Genomic DNA, 21,956 nt, shown 5'->3' with positions numbered 1-21,956 from the left:
AATTTTCAATCCACCCAAGTGATGTTAATTTGGTACATCCCACCCCAGTAAAGAAACAGTATCACTGAATAAAATTTCACCAGGTAATTATTACTTGTGGCATCACCACTCTTTCAGTGGGATAAAACATGAGTGGAATTGCACGGCTATCAGAGCTACAGTTTCATTTGTTACCATGGGCCTTACCTACTCCGCCACAGGCATCTCCTTTTACCAAGAATAGATTTAACTGGTTCCGCATGTTACAGATGTTGTAGTATCAGCAGTTTATACCATGTTTACAACCATCTTTCGCTAATGAAATATTACATATAAACCCCAAACGTTTACACTTCTTTAGCACTCTTATAACCCATATTTAAAGATCTATGAGAAAAATTTAAGTCCTAAATGCCAGTGAGAGACCATTCGTTTTTTGATTTTTGTTAGAGTGGCTATAATTAGAATGTTTCACTTTTACTTCTGAATAAGAATATTTATTTTTTGTAGTGCAACTTTTTCTTTTCTTTTCCAAGTAACTTCACTCTGAGGTTTCACTATAAGCAGAATCGCAATATGCAGACTGCAGAACATTTTAGCATGGGACTTTAATTTTCTTTCCCTACAGGTTAATATCACAACAGCCTGCTAAAGCCTTAAATGGTTCTTTAGGGACCCCTCCACATTGAAATATTCCCTCCCTCCTACTGTCATCTAGCTGTATTAGGCAGTCATTCCCCCCCTCCTTTTTTTTAAGGAACAGAGTCAAAGTAAAAAGAACAGGAGTACTTGTGGCACCATAGAGACTAACAAATTTATTCGCGCATAAGCTTTTGTGGACTACAGCCCACTTCTTCGGATGCATACCAAAGTCAAAGTAATTGTTAGAACTTTCTTTTCCTGTGTTTCAAACAGCACTTGTGAGTTATAAGGATCTAATTTACTTTGTGCCATTTATACTATTTACATTTTGCACTTCACTCCCAGGGGACAATCCTAATCAATTTCACTTTCTGGGTCTTCATACATTAGCACAGGGGTCGGCAACGTTCGGCACGCGGCTCGCCAGGGTAGGCACCCTAGCGGGCCGGGCCAGTTTATTTACCTGCTGACGCGGCAGGTTCGGCCGATCGCAGCCCCCATTGGCCGCGGTTCGCCGTCCCGGGCCAATGGGGGCGGCGGGAAGTGGCGCGGGCCGAGAGATGTGCTGACCGCGGCTTCCCACCGCCCCCATTGGCCCGGGACGGCGAACCGCGGCCAGTGGGGGCCGCGATCGGCTGAACCTGCCGCATCAGCAGGTAAATAAACTGGCCCGGCCCGCTAGGGTGCTTACCCTGGTGATCCGCGTGCCGAACGTTGCCGACCCCTGCATTAGCATAATACTGCAATATTTGGATTAATAACTGTAATGTTAACAAACAAGCATTCCCCTGCTGTGATTGTAAAGTTTCAAGCAAACATTTCTATTAGTCTTAGTCAGGGCCGATGGGGGGGGGGGGGGGAAGCCGGTACAAATTACCAGGGCCCGGCGATCCGGAAGGGGGCCTGGCTCTCCCCCTCTTCCCCCGTCGGCCCATTTTAGCCAGTCCGCCCTTGCTGGGGGGCCCAAAAAAATTTTTTCACCGGGGCCCGAACGCGCACTCAGCAGCCTTGGTCTTAGTATCAGAGGAGTAGTTAGTGTTAGTTTGGATCTGTAAAAAGCGACAAAGATCCTGTGGCACCGTATAGACTAACAGACGTATTGGAGCATAAGCTTTTTGTGGGTGAATACTCACGAAAGCTTATGCTCCAATACGTCTAATTAGTCTACAAGGTGCCACAGGACTCTTTGTCGCTATTAGTCTCAGGGTCTGCAAAAGACTTTTTTTGTTTGTTTTAAACTAAATTACCCTGGTGCTGTTCCTGTATATATCCCTCCCTTGCTTTTGATAAGGCCTGTTCTAGTTTTTTTGGTATTAGCATCATTAATAGTCTCAAACTATTCAGGGTGCACATACTGAGAGCTAACTCTTACTCCCTCTGCTGGCAATGTAGCAGAACAAAATACATGTATAGGTCCTACTTACACAGATAGGTATCTTAATGTCTCATTGGCAGATTGATGAATTTAAAACACCAGAAAGCCAGAAGACACTCCTCATCAGATTTCCAAAACTTGGGTATCAACTACTGAACCCTCTAGCTGATATATTAGAACTTAGGGAAGATGCTAAAAGAATAATGGCTCTTCCATTTTTGCAATCTTAACATTTTTAGCAAAACCAGCAGCTGTTTAAAAACAAGGAACAGAGATTAGCAGCAAGTAAAAGCTCATAGGTATTAGAGGGAAGCCCTCTTGGGGCAATTAATTTCTCATGCAACAACTATAGGCCTCATTCTGCAAACACTTAAATATATGCATAACTTTACACATGCAGGTAGTCCCGCAGAGCGTAAGTTTATATGTTTGCAGGACTGGATTCACAGAATAAGATTTCCCGAGCCTTCCAATAGATGCCATATCCACTGATAATTACAGTGAATCTTTGCCAAAAGATAAACCCTCTTCAACCAAACTGGAGCAACAAGTGTAAATTTCTAGCTATCATTTTAGACATCTGCTAAGTGGGTTTGTATCTCATGACAAAGTACACAGTGTACAAAACAGAAACATCTGTTTAGCCAGTGTGCAGCTTTATCTTCAATTTGGAAAGCAGGCTGAATGAGCGTACTACAGCATGGCATAACACACAAGAGACTACAGTGCTTTTTTTTTTTTTGTTTGTTTTCAATCGCGTGCCCACACTCAGATCTACTTGAGTACCTCAGTTCTATTCTCCTTATGACCCTTCCAGGCCAAGTGAGACCAGGTGCAACAAACGCCCCCTGGGAAAGTTCCAGCCCTGCAATTAGGAATAGGCTTTCTCATTTAGGAGCTTCAAGTGTATCCCCCCGCCCCATAGCAGTATTCCTGCCACTCTCTCTCTGGAGCTCCCTGTGCAAGATTGGTGTTTTGAGACCAGTGGGGGTGTTAAGTGATTTTTGTATTTAGAAGTCGCTAGAACGGATGGCATAAGCAGTCAGTATTTGACAGAAAAACAAGTGCAGACAGGCACCCATACAGCATTTACACTGCAGTCCATCCTATAACTGCTCCACTTAACGATCAAGAAAAGATTTATCCCTAACGCTGCAAATGCTTAACTTGAAGATCTACTCACATGCTTATGGTTAAACATATACGTAAGAATTTGTAAAATCAGAACCTTAAAGATCAATACTCACCGTTATACCTCTTATAAGGAAAATAATTCCCAGAACCCACAAAATGTGGGTGGCTCCCCCCTGACTGAGTTGTGAGGTTAGGGTTAAATTTCCCAGGATGCCCTGTGGTTAGAGCTCTCCCAATCAGCTATCAAGTGGTCTCTTTAAAACAAGCTGCTCTGAAGGGAAATCTGCCTTGGAGGAAGAAAAAATGCTGATAGTGAAGCATGTGTCTAACAATGGGCCCAAACTGGTGAGTATCTTCACAAATATGCACACAGTGTAAATATTTTTCTAAAGTTTAGAACAAATAGCCTTGTTTTAAAATGCACATGGGGGTAGCGGGGTTCTCCTAATACAGAAGCTCTTCCAGTTCTTGCCTTCTTGGGAGGGGCAGTCCAAAAGGGTGTTTGAGAAATCCCATTCCAGGTTTCAAAGGATGCGGCCTAGTAACAGGAATAAAACTCCATTCTCCTTAAAAGGAAGAAAGGTTTGCTGGGTTGTCTAGCCCATGCTGGTATTAGCAGGAGTAAATGCATTTGTATCACAAGGGGTATGTGCCCCGCCTCCATTAAAAGGGCTGCAGATTCAGAACAGTTTTTCCACCTGTCCTGGCTAAAAGATACCAGCTACGTTTTTAGTCTCTGTCATGTCACAAAAACAAGACAGTGGGATCTGATGATCTAGCCGTATGTACCCATAAGCCCAGGTTTAATCCTACAGATCTTGGTAGTGTCTCTTTCTGTGTCTTCATTCAGCTGAAATGTTATTTTGTAAGTTGTAATAGTGTGAGGTCACTTTGTTCCATGTCTCATGTCTGATATTCTGTTCTCCAGTCCATTTATCAACCTGAACTTGGCAATAACTCAAGTCTTCAGTAGAAATTGAGTGTGTATGTTTTGGCATGTTACTGATGTCTAATATATGGTCCTTCAGAACAGCAAGGAGGTCAGTCTGCTCTGATTCTCCTTACTCCTTCCGGGAAGAAATATCTCAAAGGACAATTCTGTAACACCTGGATTAGCTCTATTTCCGGTGTATATAACTGCTCATATTAGCTTTCTTTATAGCTGTCTGAGTAATTGGGACACTCGTGTGTTGAGATTTATCAGGTAATAATTTATCCCAAATCTTACTGTCTGCATCAGGGGTTTGAAAGCTAACAGGTTAGGTATTAGGGGATTACAAACACTTGGACAGTCTCATGCTGATAAATGGGAGGGAATTCCCAGTGAGGAAAATGTTCCGAACCACTGGTTTGCATTTAATTTCTTTGCAATTAAAGTGCTACTCTGTCAACCTTATGTGTTTTAGATAACGGAGGGAAATATTGAGGGGGGAGGAGGGGAATTGTCAGTACAAAGAATATTCTATATTATCCTGCACAGTTGGGAAGGAGGGGTGAAATGGAGTGCATAGACCTGTGAAGAATCTGGGGGGCAAACCAAGGTTTGCAGGGGGCAGCCACATAACAAATGATACCCCTGCTGCGGGTATGCTGTGAGGGTCCGTCTTCTGGGCTTTGAACACAGGAATTGGTATGGCTAAGCATTAAGGTCTGTTTCGAATTCTAATTCCAGTGCACAGATCAGTGTGGTGCTATTCTGAAAAGTGATTCTGCCCTGTGGGGTGTCTAAACGTCTCTCTGTCTTCAACATTAAGTGTGCTCATTTTTACTATCAAACTGGGGGGCAGGGGATGGGTTTCCCCTCTTCCCACCTGCCAGCCCTAAAATCTCAGCCTGGATTGTGTAAATCAGACTAGGTTCTTTCCTACATGTGCAGTCCACCAGTAGCAGAGGTTCATGCAGACCAGATCCTGTCCTCACTCGAGACCTGTGGAATCCTATCACTTTCCAATTATGCCTCCCTGACCCCTGTGCAGCCCCACTGGAGGCAGTGGGATTGCACAGGTGCCACTGACTAGATTTTAGGACATGATCTTGATGCTGCAGAAGGAGGACCGGAATCCGAGCTCACGCTCTTTCCTGCTGCAGGGTTAACAGGACCAAAGAGCAATAAAAACGTGTCACCATAGTCAGTGATTTATGACTCTGCATATAAACAAGGAGAGGATTTGTGGAACAGGAGACTTTATTTAAAAAAAACAACTACCCCACACTCCTTGGAGGAGAACTGTATTTTAAATCTATATTCTAAGAAATCGCTGTTGCCAGTGGCTATCTTTATTAATGAAGGGGTGTTTGTGGCTGCTCCTCTCAGAATATAAATTCTCTTATGATCCACCCGCAGGAGATTTCCAGATCTGGGAACTTTAATGGCTGTCATTCCAGCTTCCTGCATAACACTACAATTTAAAACATTGTTTGCTTTCTTATATGGTGTATTTGGGGGTTTTAATCTTTACTCAGCAGGGTTTGTAAAGTCTCTTCTCCCCCACCCTCCTCTCCGCCAGTTTCAAAGGAGATGGATTACGCTAAACCCCTCCCCTTTTAGAAAGGAAGAAGCCTGTAACGTCACCTGGTTATAAAATCAATCTCAGCCCTTCCAAAGCTCAAACTCTGCTTATTTCTCATTGATATTCTTTTTCAGGATGGGAGATCCCACAGCTGTCAGCCAATAAAAAGAACCACCAAGAACAGAGGTTGCATTCAAATGCAAGAGCTTTGCCTCATCTCAAAAGAGAAAACCAGTCCTTTACTCCTCCAGTTAGCAGCAGCAGCAGCAGCATTATATTATTAATTAATTATCTAAGAGCCCCCAATCACAGATCAGGACCCCACTATGCTAGGTGTTGTACAAACACAAAACAGAGTCCCTGCCCCACAGCTTACAGTCTCAAAAAACCCACAGAAAACTGATCTGAAAGGGGACACTTCACCTTCCATAGACTGTGTTGATATTTTTCTCAGATATTCTCGTTGCCTGGTTCTCACTAACCCCTAGATCTGGGATGGCTCTTAGAAGGTTAAAACCAGTGTAAGGCTTGATTTCTCTACTTAACATGCCTCCTTTCAAGGTAGCTAGGGCTGCGCTGAAGGCATACAAGGAACTGAGCCCACACCCTGACTGTCAGGTCCCTGGAAGCTCATTCTGCTGCTGTTCTAACATTATCTAAAGGCTGATCCTCTTTGGCTGTGAATTCCAGACTGTTTCTTTTGTATAGGACATGTTGCATGTATTGGTCCTATCAGCAATTGGCCCGCTAAATATTAGAGCAGTCAACTGCCACCCTATGGTGGCCATTTTGAATGCAGCTGACCAACCTCTGTGGACTACAGAGGAGCCAATTTCTGTCAGGGTGGCTTTTAGGCCTCTGTTTGTGGAAGCTGGTGTAGGATTAATAATGTATTCGTGGGGCACAGCACTGCTACCCTGTTTCAATACATGCGGTAAATAAAAAGGCTTGAGTTACTTGCCCCATTTGTCCTAGCCTTAATGGAAGCCCTACATAGACAGTATGGCATCTGCTAGTGGACTAAAGAAAGGCTTGTATATTATGAGACAATGGACTGGTGACTATAGGTGTTGACAGATGATGCGAACAATGCCCCAGCCCTATGTCGGACAATGGGAACTGGCTGACCAATGACAGTAGCTAGCAGGGCACCAGGCATCAAGGAGGATCGCATATTAACTCACAATAAGGATTAAATGAAGATGCGAAAGGGGTGTGTTTGCAGGAAAAGATGCCTAGTAAAATGTCCAAGCAGTCTTATTTGGGCATGCAGGGCTATATTATAAGGCTAGGGGAACATAGATGCAGGCCACCAGAGATGGCTATCCAATCCCTTAGGGAAAAGGTTATTTGCACACATCCTTTTGCTAAAAGCTTCGCTAAGGAGCTCCGTCTTTAAGGTGCCACCAGACTCCTCGCTGTTTTAATTGTATCCTCCGGAAGACAAGCTACTGAAGCTGTTGCTCAACATCTGTTCAGGCTAACAGATTTATTTGGGCATAAGCTTTCACTCCTCGTTGTTGTTGTGGATACAACTAACACAGCTACCCCTCTGATACTTGAGGGTACCACTGACTTTCTCTCTTAATCCACTTCCCCCTCCCCCCTTAGGGATGCATCAAATCTTCATGTTTGTTAAGATTTTCTTAATAATTTGAGTCCAGTTCCTGAACTCTGGGTGAGCTTTAGATTTGTTGTGTGTCCCCCCCGAGGGAATAAAAGAGAACTCGCTTTCTTGTTTGGAGGGCTGGAAAGCATTCATAGGATGGTATGGCCAGCTCTCTTTCGGTGCTTGTGCCACAGAGACTTGTTGATTCTGATTTTCTTGGAATTTGTGGAACATTTAGTAACTCTATTATGCTGTCATCTGCCTTGTGCATTGGGAATTATGAGACGCTTGCTAGTGTTAAGTCACGTGTGATCGAATAATCAAGAGCCTCTAGAGAGAAAATAAATGAGTGGACCGTTTAGGGAAATTTGACTTAATAATCACTTCTGGACTATTTTGACCTGCTAAAAAATAAAGTCCCTTCCTTTTGGAAGGATGTGACAATTCATATATAAAACCTACCCCTTTCACAAATCCCTTATTGGCTGGGGAACTACTCTTTTCTGCAGGGTAACTTTTTTTTAATTCATTTATTTTAATCAAACTTTAGATTTGTCAATAGAGGATCAAAGTCCCCTTCTACAATAACTGGTCTTGATCTTCTAAATCTATTGTTCTCTAGAGAAGCAATTAAGAGGGGTGATTCAGACAGAGGCAACTAATCACAGATTTAATTTATAGTCTGATAAAGAAGTCATTGCTTTAGCATCTGATCAGGCAAACAGTAACTCCTGCATGTACTCCCACTGAGACTATATGGGAGAGTGAATGTGTGCATGGAAAGAACTGTTTGCAGGATTGGGTCTTTACTCTCCAAGACCCAATTAATTTGATTCTGCACCTTTTGACTTTTAAGTGCAACTTCCACCTGTAAATATTGTTTGTAATTAACACAGAGGAGCTAAGCCAATTGTGATATTCATGATGCTCTGAGGTCACTCATAACTAATGAACATTCTGCTTGTGTGTTCCTTTTGCTGTAGTTACATTTTTATACGGAGACGCCGCCTGCAAAATGAGTTATAAAATCTAAATGTATGCTGCCTTCGTCAACTGCACCTACTTTCAGTAACTGTAGAAAGTATGGATTCCTGTAGTCAGTATTTGCTATAGTTTGTTTTATCTTTGGCACCTCCTTTGCATCTCTTGATTTTTCTTTGCTTGCCCCATACAAGCAAGCTAAGAGCTGACGGCACCTTGGGGTTTTAATGGAAGAAACAAATTCCTACATTTCTCATTATGTTCTGATAAATGCCCGCTTTGAGTGTAAACGTGTAAATAAACAGACCAACAAAACAGTGACTGCTTGGAAGGGAAGTGTGGCTGAGCAATAAACTGTGTCTATTAGCTCTGGTCAGATGAGCTGCTTTCCCCCCCTTCCCCGCCCCCCAAATGAAGAAAATGTTTTTCCCTCCGTGAAATCTTGCCTACAACTACAAAACTTCATCTGATTTTAAACGCTTGCAATTCCCTCTAGCTGGTCACATGCCGCTTCAAGCTCTATTTTCAGACATTCCGCTTCCAAGGCCAGAAGGGACCACTGTGATCAACTAGCCTGACCTCCTGTAGAGCACAGGCCAGAGAACGTCCTCAAAAAATAATTCCTAGAGCAGATGTTAAATCAAGATTGGATTTTTGTTCTTAAAAATCAGTGTTGGAGAACCCACCATAACCTGTGATGAGTTGTCCCAATGGTTCATTACTCTTGCTGTTTAAACTTACACCTTATTTCCAGTCTGAACTTGTCTAGCTTCAACTTCCAGCCATTGGATTGTTATACCTGAAGAGCCCACTATTAAATCTTTCTTCCACAGGTAGATACTTACAGACTGCGATCAAGTCACCCCTTAACCTTCCCTTTGTTCAATTAAATAGATTCTAGGAGCTCTATCACTGTAAGGCAGGTTTTCTAATCCTTTAATTGTTCTTGTGGCGCTTCACTGACCCCTCCCCAATTTATCAGCATCCCTCTTGAAGTGTGGACACCAGGATTGCAATAGCTGGCACACCAGTGCCAAAGACAGAGGTAAAATACCTCGACTGCTACTACATGAGACTTCGCTGTTTATGCATCCAAGGACTGCATCAGCCCTTGTGGCCACGGGGTCGCACTGGGAACTCATATTCAGCTTGATGATTCCCAAGTCTTTTTTGCTGCTTCCCAGGATAGAGTCCCCCATCCTGTAAGTGTGGCCTTCAGGATTTGCTCCTAGATTTTTTCCGTTTACATTTTGCCATAGCAAAACACAGGTTGTTTGCTTGTATCCGGATCGCTCTGTATCAGTGACCTATCCTCTTCACTATTTCCCACTCTCCCAACTTCTCACCTGTAAGCATTATCTGGTTTTGTTTGTTTTTTGCCTTCCACTTCCTACATAAATAGAATAGGGCAAGAACTGATCCCTGTGGGAACCCACAAGAAACATCCAGTCAATGACGTCTGCCTGTTTACAATTACATTGTGAGACCTATCAGTAAGCCAGTTTTTAATCCATTTAACATGTGCCTGCTTAGTTTTATCTTTCTAATTTTTTAAATCAAAATCTCATGTGATACCAAGTCAAACGCCTTACAGAAGTCTAACACTATTACCTTTATCAACCAAACTTGTAATCTCTTCCCCCAACCCCCTCAAAAATAATCAAGTTAGTTTGACAGGATCTGTTTTTCCATAAACCCATGTTGATGGCCATGAGTTATGTTCCCTCCTGTAGCGGGGCAGTCACCCTGCTCTGGCTAAGAAGGGGTTAAAAGCCAGTCCTTGTAGAGAGCCAGGGCTGAGAGAAAAGGCTAGGCTGATTGGGGAAACAGCCACAGCTGGGGCCACGCCCCAATCAGACCACTGCTGGCCCTATAAAAGGGCTGTGAGCCAGGCACTCAGCTACACACTCTCTAGCTTATGAGAGAGAAGGACCTGGCTGCATAGGAGCTAGGTAGGGTACCTGAGGTAGAGCAGTGCTGGGAAAAGGCAGAGGCAACTGGGGAGCTCCAGCCTAGAAAAACCCCAGGCTGCAGGCCTTGTTAAGGGCCTACAAAAGGTACTGGGACTGCAGAGGGGCAGCCCAGAGATAGGCGAAGGCAGCTAGTCCAACCCCCCTTGCCGATGATCAGTGGTTTATAGACTGCAGTCTGTCCCAGGGAGCGGGGGCTAGATGATGACTGGCAGTAGCCACTGAAGCAAGGGGAGGATAGGGGGTTGGGGGTTCCCCTGGGAGGGGAAACCCAGATTGTGGGTTACTGCAGGGGGCAGAACCCTGATGTAAAAGAGAACTGGGATTCGGGAGGGACACGGGGGCCAGCAGCAGGTGAGACACCAGCCTGCAGAGGGCACTCTGGGGCTGGTGAAGAGCTAATTCCCAGGACTACCAGCAGGAGGTGCCAGGCCGGTTAGTCGTCGCCCCACCACGCCACTTTTAATTCTTTATTATTTGAGTCCCCATTAACCACACCATTCTCTTGCCCAGGATCAATATAATTAACTGGGTTGTCCAATCTACCTTTTTTAAATATTGGCACAACAATAGTTTTCTTCCAGACTTTTGGAATTTCCCTCATGTTCCAAGACTTCAACATTCATAGTCCAATGAGCACCTCAACTTGCATCCAAGAGTTTAAAAAAAAAAAAAGCTAGTAATCTGGCCTCACTAACTTAAAAATGTATAACTTAGCAGCTGCTGTTTAATATCCTCCTGAGATACTAGTGGAATGGAAAATATTATATGAGATGACTATATCATCTATATTTTCCTCAAACACAGAACAGAAACATTTCTGTATTATCAATAATTCTACCACTTCCATCTAGTAATGGACCACAAGCCTTGTTAGGATTCTTTGTTCCTACTGTACTTACGCCTTTTTATTATCCTTAACTTTGCTGATCATAGATGTCCCCTTGTGTCCCTTTGCTTCCCTTATCAATTTTCTACAATTCCTAGTGTCTGATTTATATTCATTACTATCAACTTCTCCTTTATTCTACTTGTTACTACTTTTTTTTTTATAGCTACTTTCACTTCCCCTCTGAGCCAGGTAGCAGCCCTAATGAGTGGTGCCCTTTCTTCCCACTAAAGCTTCTTGGAAAAAGGAACTCTAACGTTAACTTTATGTACGTTTATACATGAAACCTGACTAGACCCCCAAAATGCTGCTTTTCCCCCTGCCTGTAGCTGCATAGCTTTTTGCATCACATTTATGCAAGCTCAATCCCCTGCTGTATGTGGATTCCAAACTGATGAAATTGGCATGGTAAGGAGCCTCCATTTCCGGTAAGTAGGTCATTAACTGAACAAGAACAATATGCAAAAGCATGAGTATAACTTGCTGGAATTTTAATCAAGGATGTCCAGCATCTGCTCTGGATGACTCTACGCTAACTGAAGTACCTGGGCAAAGAGGAGAAGAGTTTTTAGCAGGTTGGACATATTAAAATAAACACATGCGAATAGGACAGGTGTGGTGAAATGTATGAAACTCCAGCCAAGTGCTCTGGATTTTCAGTTTAAAAATAATGATGCTTTTAATTTGGCTTTCAAGGGGGGAGGGAAGGGGGGTAAGCATTCCTAAACTACAAAAGGAGTGACTATCCCCCCCGCCAAACGGTCACTATTTAAATCTCCTTCTCCTTGAATAAGGATTACTAATCACAAATTTCCCGCCTCCCCACTTTATGTCCAAACTAAGGTAGATTTGGAAGGGATGAGAGGCCAGAAGAAAACATCTTTGAATGCAATATCTAAGAAAATAGGAAAATTAGACTTCATCACCTTCATAAGCTCTGTTATTGTACAGCACGGTATTTAAAGCTGCATAAATCGTGGGTCCTAAACTTGCTTCTAGCACCACTGCAGCCAATAACTCTAATCTCAAAACATTTCCAGACAGGCCTCTAAGCACTTTTACAGGTAATGAAACTTTTTTTTTTTTTTAAATTATAACTCTAGCCGTGCTTAGGAATTAAAGGAATAGTCCCTCTATTTCCCAGCCACTAGACGGATTCAACATATTACATCATTTTTATGCTCCTGTAAGCCTACTAGGTGGTATAAGGGTAGATGGCTAGTCTTTAAAATGCAGATGTTTTACAGATAAATTGACACACAGGAGAACGTGTGATATTAACCCCAGCATCCAGTGACGAGGCCTGTGTAAAAAAACAAGGCTGCAATATCTATTATTAGGCATACTTTCCCTTCCAGGTGGTCTGAATTATTTTTTTCCCTGCTGACAATAGAAGTGCTAGAGTCGCTTTGACTAGCTGCCTGTAAAAACCGTTCCATGCTTTCAGACTTCTGATGCATGCTTACATGTGTATTTCTCTGCAAAATGGTAGCACAGAATTAATACAATTCATTCCACATGGGAGTTAAAATAAACCAGTTCTGACATCTCTCTCCTTGTATCTCCATAATCCAGTGAAGTAAAGGGCTGGAAATGCTAAATCTACAGTAGAGAGACAAGGTGGGTGATTGTGTCTCCCTCTCCTAACCTGGGACCAACATGGCTACAACAACAAATCTACTGTACGCAGTCAGGTAACGCATTTGGAAGGAGGGATAGGAGAACGATGAAAAAACAGGGGCAACAAAAGTTAAACATGGTAACAGACACAGCGATGGTCAATGTGCCTTCAACGACACGTGATCAGGACCTCCGCTGTGTCTCCCTTGTGATCATTCAAGGTCCCATGTTACTTTTTAAAAGTGTTCCTCTATAACTTGACTTTAAAAAAAACTACTTTAAAACAATTTCTGTTTCTGGCAAACCACTCTCAGATAGTATGGTTCTGAAGTTGTTTTTTAAATCCTTTTTAAAAAAAATTCTTATAAAAAAAATACTTAATAAAATTTTTAAAAAATAGTTCTTAAGGACCTTTTCAGCAAGGAAGAAACTGAATGATTAAAGAAAATACTGGGGGGGAAAGTGTTCCTCCCCTTCCCCTCCCCCCGAATCATCATAGATGTTACTTGTAACTATAGTACATACCAAATTTTGACAGAAGTATAATTTTCATGTTGACTGGATCCCTTTAATTCCAATGTCTTTGGGCAGAATTAATATTTACTGCTCTAAATCCCTCCGGCAGGTTTAATTGAACATGATGATCTTCACTCCCTTCTCCTAAATAGCTGAAGATATTTCAAGAGGCTGCTAAATAGTTGTCTTGTTTCACCCCAGAGGTGGCTGCATTTCAGTGGTTAGTGATGTGCTTCTTAAAATATCCCTCCCCTATATCACAAGGTTGCTGTGAGGTTTAGTCATTTGAGACCCAAAAAGAGCACTAGTCTCTACTCCACTCTATCCCTTTCCCTACTTTATCACTTTTATTGCTCAAATTATTTTAACATTTCCATTTTCTCAAATACTCATAACCAGCAAGTGGTCTGCAAGGCACTATGCAAAGCTGGTGACATGGAAAGTACGTCAGCCATTCCACCCATGCTATTAGAGTGTAGTGGGTGTCAAGTGGCTCACAGATCGAAGGACAGGATACCTTACAGGCTTACACACTTTAACATCCAACTGGCATTTTGCAAACCCCGCTCGCTCTCGCATTCCTAAAACCAGAGCCAGCTGGCAACAAAACTTCCCATCAAACATATAAGCAGTGCAAGGGCACCCTCAGGAGCCCTTCTGCCAGAGCCACTCCTTATCACCGATACAGGGTGTGCTCACAGAACCGCTTTCAGCTCCAAAACATGTGGGACAAATGCACCTGGCACCTTTTCCACTTTCAACACCTGCAGAAATGACCTGGTGGTAAAGGGTGAGCACAGAGCATGCACCTCTTTCCTGATAGACAGGCTTGGCAGAACGCTCTAGTTGTATGTAAATATGTATAAAATATGAATGATTATTTTTAAGTAGGGCTGTCAATCGCACTTAATTCATGCGATTAACTTAAATTAATCACAGTTTTAATTGCACTGTTAAACAATAGGATACCAATTGAAATGTATTACATATTTTTGGATGGGGGGTTTTCTACATTTTCATATATACTGATTTCTATTACAACACAGAATACAAAGTGTACACTGCTCACTTTATATTTTTGATTACAAATATTAAAAATGATAAATTGTATTTTTCAATTCACCTCATACAAGTACTGTAGTGCAATCTCTTTATCATGAAAGTGCAACTTACAAATGTGGATTTTTTTTGTTTTGTTTTGTTACATAACTGCACTCAAACAAAACAATGCAAAATTTTAGAGCCTACAAGTCCACTCAGTCCTATTTCTTATTCAGCCAATCGCTAAGACAAACAAGTATCAGGTAGCCATGTTGTTGTTTTTGTAAATACAGACTAAGGAGTCCAGTGGCACCTTAAAGACTAACAGATTTATTTGGGCATAAGCTTTTGTGGGTAAAAAAACACTTCTTCAGATGCAAAGACAAACAAGTTGGTTACACTTATGGGAGATAATGCTGCCCACTTCTTATTTACAGTGTCACCAGAAAGTGAGAACAGGTGTTTGCATGGGACTTTTGTAACCAGCATTGCAAGGTATTTACGTGCCAGATATGCTAAATATTCATATGCCCTTTCATGCTTCGGCAACCATTCCGGAGGACATGCTTCCATGTTGATGACGCTCGTTTAAAAAAATAAAGCGTTAATTAAATTTGTGACTGAACTCCTTGGGGGAGAATTGTATGTCTCCGGCTCCGTTTTACCCGCATTCTGCCATATATTTCATGTTGTTGTAATCTGGGATGATGATGATTAGCACATGTTGTTCATTTTAAAAACACTTTCACTGTAGCTTTGACAAAACAAAGAAGGTACCAGTGTGAGATTTCTAAAGATAGCTACAGCACTGCACCCAAGGTTTAAGAATCTGAAGTGCCTCCCAAAATTTGAGGGAGACGAGGTGTAGAACATGCTTTCAGAAGTCTTAAAAGAGCAACACTCCAATGTGTAAACTACAGAACCTGAACCACCATAAAACAAAATCAACCACCTGCTGGTGGCATCTGACACAGAGGATGAAAATGAACATGCGTCCGGCCGCACTGCTTTGGATTGTTATCAAGCAGAACCCATCATCAGCATGGACGCATGTACCCTGGAACGGTGGTTGAAGCATGAAGAGACATATGAATCTTTAGTGCATCTGGCATGTAACTATCTTGTGACACTAGCTACAACAGTGCCATGCAAACACCTGTTCTCGCTTCCAGGTGACCTTGTGAACAAGAAGCAGGCAGCATTATCTCCGGCAAATATAAACAAACTTGTTTGAGTGATTGGCTGAACAAGAAATAGGACTGATTGGACTTGTAGGCTCTAAAATTTTTATACTGTTTTATTTTTAATGCAGTTTTTTGTACATAATTCTACATTTGTAAGTTCAACTTTCATGGTAAAGAAATTGCAGTATAGTACTTAGGTGAATTGAAAACTTTTTTTTACAGTGCAAATATTTGTAATCAGAAATAAAGTGAATATTTGAAAATGTAGAAAGCATCAAAATATTTAAATAAATGGTATTCTATTTTAACTGTGCGATTAATTTTTTAAATCTCCTGACGCCCTATTTTTAAGCATTTTTTTTTTCCGGCTTTTATCTATTTAAATTTTCCAGTTCTGAGAAACTGCAGGGGGTGGCCAAACAATAATTTTGAGACTTTGTGACTCAAAGTTAAAGCAGAAATTGTCAACATTACATGTCAAAATATACCAAATAAATATCCTTAAATCTAACTCTAAAGAGTTTTCAAGCAGCTTTTTCTTACTTTGCCTATATGTACATTTTGATTATCATCAATGGAAAAACATTTTCATTGGCTTGTGTGGGCCGTGAAATCAACTTTTACTGACACTTACCAATTAAAAATCTAATGCTGCCAAGGCTACCAATAGTTAATACAGAGAGTGATGTTGGAAGCTGCTTTATCAAAAGCACGGGTATAGTGCCACCACTGGCATCTGCTTAAGTTAGCAAAAGAGAGGGGGGACCCTAAGCTATAACCACTCCCACTTAGTCAGCTGTTCAAAATACTGGTCAGTTCTAAGTGATTGATAGCCGAGCAGCAAATCTTCCACCCCTTAATCTTCAGCTTCACATTCTGTTTTCTCACCCTGGGAAAATTCCTCTGATAGTTGTGAGAACTGAAATATCTTCCTTTGTCGTGTGAGAGGTGCACTTTTTTTTTTTAAATGCAAAATGTGTTCTCGATTCTTAACACAGCTCTGTTAGAGGGGCCAATCACATAATAAAACATATACTGTACTGTTCCATACAACACACAGAACAAAGGGACCATAATCAATCCTCTTTGAAAAAAGGGAGGGAGGGAGGGGGGGAACACTACAAACTAAAAGGGCAGAATTCCTGCAAGTAACTTAACATTTGCAGTATCTGCCCACCTAGACAAACTCACTAGTTTCAAACTGGACTACACCAACCATTACTGTGTGCTGCTTTTGCAAGTTCTCTCCTAGCCAAGTGACTATGTAAGGACAATATGTTGCTGGCAAGATGTTCTGAAATAGCACCGTGGAGGAAAAGTGGATATTACATAACTAACCTGAATCTTTACAAGGCTTCGAAGAGGTTAATTTTATACCAGCAGCTACCCATAGGGGTGCTATACACAAAAATGATAAACATGAGTTACTATTTTGTTTTATACCTGTTCAGTTACTATTTAGAGCAGGAAAAAATTAAATGAACAATGGAATATAAATAAAATGTAACATTCAATATGTGAACTTCCTTTGATCAAAGTCCATAAGTACACGTTAGTGAGTCACACGTGACTAGCTTCTCACATTATCAGCATCCCATTTTAACTTGATTTAAAAAAAAACAACTAAACATGAATCACTGAAATAAAGAACTGGGATGTAAGTAAATTTACTATCTCACACTTTGATCTCAGTATAGTATTGTGATCAGAACTTCTCTAACAAAAAACCTGTAGGTTTCAACCAGATTTTTTTTTGAATAGGGATTTAAAAAGTAAACAGCAACTGATGTTACAATAAATATCTATGCTATAACATATTAATTCAGACTTGTAGCCTCTGACTTTCATGTGTTTAGCAAGGAATCTATGTAATAAGGGATTTCCTCACTTTCTTTTTCTGTAGTAGCCTATTAGTTGTGACAGCCATGTATTCCATATCTGGTACTGATTCTAATTCTTCTGTACTGTAATTTCCTCAAACAGATAATCTTCTATACTATTTTGCATACATCAAGGTGGCGTTAACTTCTGGGATACAGAAATGATACTTGGATATAAATTCTAGGCTTCCAGTTCTTTCTGTTCACTTTTTTTAGTGCATTTTCTTTAGGGTGGGAAATAATTCCATACATAGGAATGTAGTTTTAGTTTCTTGAATAACAAAACTAAGCAAATCATGTCTTCCCAGTGATCTGCTTAATGTTTGAGATGCTAGAATTCTGTATCTTCTCATGAGCCTCCTTCTTAATTTATATTTTAGCTGCCACAAAACATTGGAATTCTAGCACTGTTTATAAACACATTAATGAAAATATATCTGAATAAGACTGTTCTCTCAATTAACAAAATTAACTTTACCGAGGATGGTCTCTACCCTCAAATCTATTGCCTACACATTTTTGATGGAATAGGAATATTTTATTACCACGTATTTGTACGTAATTGGAATCTTAAAAAAAAAAAAATTGGTTTAAATGAAAGATCAAGGACGAGACTTGCTCTGGTACATACATATGTCAACTTAGTGACCAATCTCTTTTCACTGCATTGTCTCCATTGTGAAGAAAAGCACCAAAACCAAATTAAATATAATTTTTGTCAATTTTTCAGAACAAGTTGTTGGAAATGACTTAAGGAGCAGGGATTCCAGAGTTGAATGGCGGGAGCTTATCAATAAATAAATTTTATTTTGACAAGCCTGGAAAGGTAACTTCATATGCAATATTAAATAATCTAACATATGTTATGCCTTTATTTCAGTCTGAAGAATGACTATTTCAATATAGTTTCTTGAGGTAGGGGAAGGCTGTTGATGACTCAATTCAAAAGTAATGTAAACTTAAAGGCACTCGTATGATGGAGCTGAGAGTGGGATGGATGGAAAAGGGATTCAAGAATGAGCCTATTCACTGAAATAATGTTTTGTGGGTTGGCTACTTGTCCACTCCCATTTTATTGGTACTGAAGGGAACTGACAGGGCTATTGCTGGGAAACGCAAAAAGCTAGGTTAAAACCAGAAATGGGCTTCTTTCCCTTTACTAGGCAAACTTACTTAGAATTCTTTTTCTACTAGGCATCTGGTCCTGCTTGATCAGTTTTTCCAACTCTGTGGCTGGGGGAATCTCACAAAAAAAAAAACCCACCCCACCCACCTTCCATTGCTCCATTTCCCCACTGCACAGGAGGCAGGATTCCCCCCTGTGAGCTACAACTCAGCAGGTTGGGGTCTCATTAGTGACAGGTCCTGTGAGCATCCTCTTGTTCTATTTTATGTGACCAAACTTCTTTGGCTCCTTCTGTTGGAAACTTTTTTACATTTCTCCACTTGGCTGGAAAAGACGTTTGCAGCCAATCCAAATTGGGAATAAATTATATAACACCTCTGTTATAAAAGCAAAAATGGGGTGGGGGGAATATGAGAGCAACCCCTTGAGTTAAAGGATAAACTTACCCTCTCACCATGTCCTTTCCCACTGCACTTAGTCAAAGTGTATTGATTGACACTCAGGTTGCAGGACAGACTGCCCTAAAGTTCTAGGAACACCTTCCCAAGTGTCCGCTGCTGGCAATGTCTCTAATCCACCCCCAGAAACTATCTGATGGCTGCAAAATGCAAGAATAAGCAGCTTCCATATGAAAGCCGAACCAGCCAGCTCAAAGCTCATCTTGTGTACCCAGGAACCTCGTCGCCGACAAATAGGTGCATCTACGTGCCCGGTGACTCCTCCTTATTCAAGACCTGTCTGAGATGATTATTGCATTTCCCCAGTATTTTTACAATTACAAAAATCGCCCACAACTTTTCCCCCCCTTGGGATACAAAGCAGTCTGAGTCCTGAACAACCAAAGGTTTAACAAGAGAGAGCCTTCTCTCCAAGTCCCCAGGGCTTCTAAAACTCAGTACTGCCCCAATCCCACACAGCCTGTTTTAGAGGCGAAATAAAACAAAAGCTTTCCAATGCAGATTCCCAGCGATCTGATATCACACTCACTGCCTCTGACCAAAACTTACCAGATATTAAATGGGGGTGGGAGGTGTCGGTGGAAAATGATCTCAATACTGGCACCAGAACAATACTTTCTCATGGAAACATGGGTATATATTTAATTCCTAGTGACTCCACTCAAGTTTCACCTTCCATCCCCTGCAGAGACCTTTTTTTAAAAAAAGTTTGGTTTAATGTGGCACTTGAAATTATCCGCTGTTCGGATGCATTTTGCCTATTTTGCAAATATATACAGTAATGCATGCATCTGCTCTTCAACATTCTCTATCTGTCCTGACTATGCAAAAGGCAAAAAGAGCTCGGTAATCCCAGCAGAAGAATGCAAATAACGTCAATGCACAGCTGAACTGCAAGCCCTGCCTTACAGGAACTGTGTGTGTGAGTGTGTCTGTGTGTGTCTGCAAAAAAGGCACATACTAAACAGGAAATGCAACTGAAAGCTATTGAAAGCCTCAAACTTCAAAATGCAATTGCATCCCGAAAATTGCATTCATGCACTTGAAAATGCACGCATGCCTTTTTGCATATTTTGCAAGGAACAGAAGTCGGATCCTTACCTCTCGGCTGAGACATTTTCCCCTTTGCTTTGATGGGGGAGGGGAGCACAAAAGACTTTGCCTTGCCTCTCTTCTGTAGCTAGTTTTGCAACAAAGATGCAAACTGCAAGCGCTCAATCTTCATGCAACTGGAGTTTTTCTGACTTGCTGCAGCAGATCTCTTTGCAGAGAGGGGCGGTGCAATTGCACACCTTGCAAAACAGATTGCAAAGTAATTTTTTTCCCAATTGCAATGGAAGGGAAGGCTCTGCTGCACCTACATGATGGGCCAGGGCTGGCAGCTAAAAGCTCCAAACTTGGATCTGAGTATCTTAGTGCGCAGACGTCCTTCCTACGAGCACCGCAGTGATCACTGGGTAATGTAGTTTCCCGGAGAAGTCCATGGAACGCTTCCTTAAGGGGGAGACAGTTGCCGTGGTGCGTTGCAAAAATTGCACGGCACCGCACAGTCGATCTGGATGCATTGCAAAAAAATAATCGTCTCGTTCACACTGCAGAAATCGGCTTCGCCACAAACGACTGCACGTCCTTGTGCTTACAGGGAGTGTCACGGCAGCAGCAGCCGGTTAGTCAGTGTGGCTTTGATCAGCGGGGGGAGATGCAGATTACTATCGCCCTAGTTACAATATTCCTTTGGCGAGTGTGTGCATTTTTCTGTTTTATGGTAGTTAAGAATAGTCCTTCCTTGTTATGCATGTCGCTGCAAAATCCAGCAGCCTGTCTGCTTAGCAACACAGGTTGACTAGAACACAGTTCACCAATGCTTATGCCTTGGCTCCCAGTGGAGCAGAGTCCAGTGATATTAAGCCCTATACATGGCTTTGGTCCTAACTCCCTGACAATGACAAACCGTGTCTCCTTCCTCCAGCAGCCTCCAAGGACAGCCATGTCCCACTGGATCAATGAAACTGTCAGTAGGGGGCAGCTTGCTGAGTTCAAGAGTTGGGAGCCTGATTATGAAATTAACTCCCCCAGGAAATAAAAATGTCCACGGAATTTACTGCTTTCTAAACTAAGTGCTGGACTTATTTCTTCGGTTTGGCCTTCCCTCTGTTAGTGTTTGACATGCATACAGCACATTGATTCGCTCCCACCCACAAAAATAAACACATTACAATCTAGTTATGCTGTTTCTCCTGTGATGGGAAGGAAAAAAAGAGAGGATTACAATTTTTAAACACGTAAGAGGAAGGGAGACACTGGTGCATATATATATAGAGTAGGGTGACCAGACAGCAAATGTGAAAAATCGGGACAGGGGGTGGGGGTAACAGGAGCCTACATAAGAAAAAGACCCAAAAATCGGGACTGTCCCTATAAAATCGGGACATCTGGTCACCCTAATATAGAGAGAGAGTATATGCTGCAAGTTTCAATAAAGCCATTTGGAGGCAGTTCGGGGAGACAGTGACGTAGAAATACTTCATTTAAAAAAAACCACCTATTTAACTAACACATCATTGGGAGAAATCCTGTCTTTGTTACAGATTCAACAACGATTCCTCTTTCAGTTAGGTCTATTAAAATCTCCCACTCCAGTTTTCCAATCATTCCTCCAGCAGATACAGAGGAGATCAGACTTGCCATTTACTGAGATCTGTAAGGCTACCCAAAAAAAATCAACCATGGAGAAAAATAATTCTGAAAGGAGGAATGAAAACTATCCAGATCGTCCCTTTATGCATCATAAAGAAGCAAACGGAAGGGTACAAACACGTTTTCCCTTTCTTCAAGCCTGTATTCAGGAGTGCCCGTCACAGTTATTGCATTATAGATGTATAAAAACTAATCGTGCTTGTTTCCTTCGTTTCCTTATATTTCCTTGACCTCTCTCTTCACAATAAAATTTGACAGCCTGGGTACCACATGTTTTATATGAAGTCCTCTTCATATCATGGTAATGAATGGCTCTATTTAAAGTCCTATTCCATTCATTTTTTC

At 41.6% G+C, this 21,956-nt stretch overlaps 1 protein-coding gene across 1 annotated transcript in view; it reads right to left on the bottom strand.

Moving 5' to 3' along the window:
- Positions 1-20,316, bottom strand: part of MAP2K6 (mitogen-activated protein kinase kinase 6) — a 76,907-nt gene extending 56,591 nt beyond the window's left edge. Inside the window, exon 1 of the mRNA XM_034789935.1 lies at positions 20,016-20,316. Within this exon, the coding sequence (XP_034645826.1) occupies positions 20,016-20,031 (16 nt within the window). The 5' untranslated portion in view covers positions 20,032-20,316. The remainder of the gene's footprint in view (positions 1-20,015) is intronic.
- Between the last annotated feature and the right edge of the window lie 1,640 nt (positions 20,317-21,956).

Source organism: Trachemys scripta, chromosome 14 (assembly GCF_013100865.1).
Source record: "Trachemys scripta elegans isolate TJP31775 chromosome 14, CAS_Tse_1.0, whole genome shotgun sequence".
Classification (NCBI taxonomy): domain Eukaryota; kingdom Metazoa; phylum Chordata; order Testudines; family Emydidae; genus Trachemys; species Trachemys scripta.
Note: the sequence above shows the minus strand (reverse complement) of the source record. Positions and strands in the feature narration are given on the sequence as shown.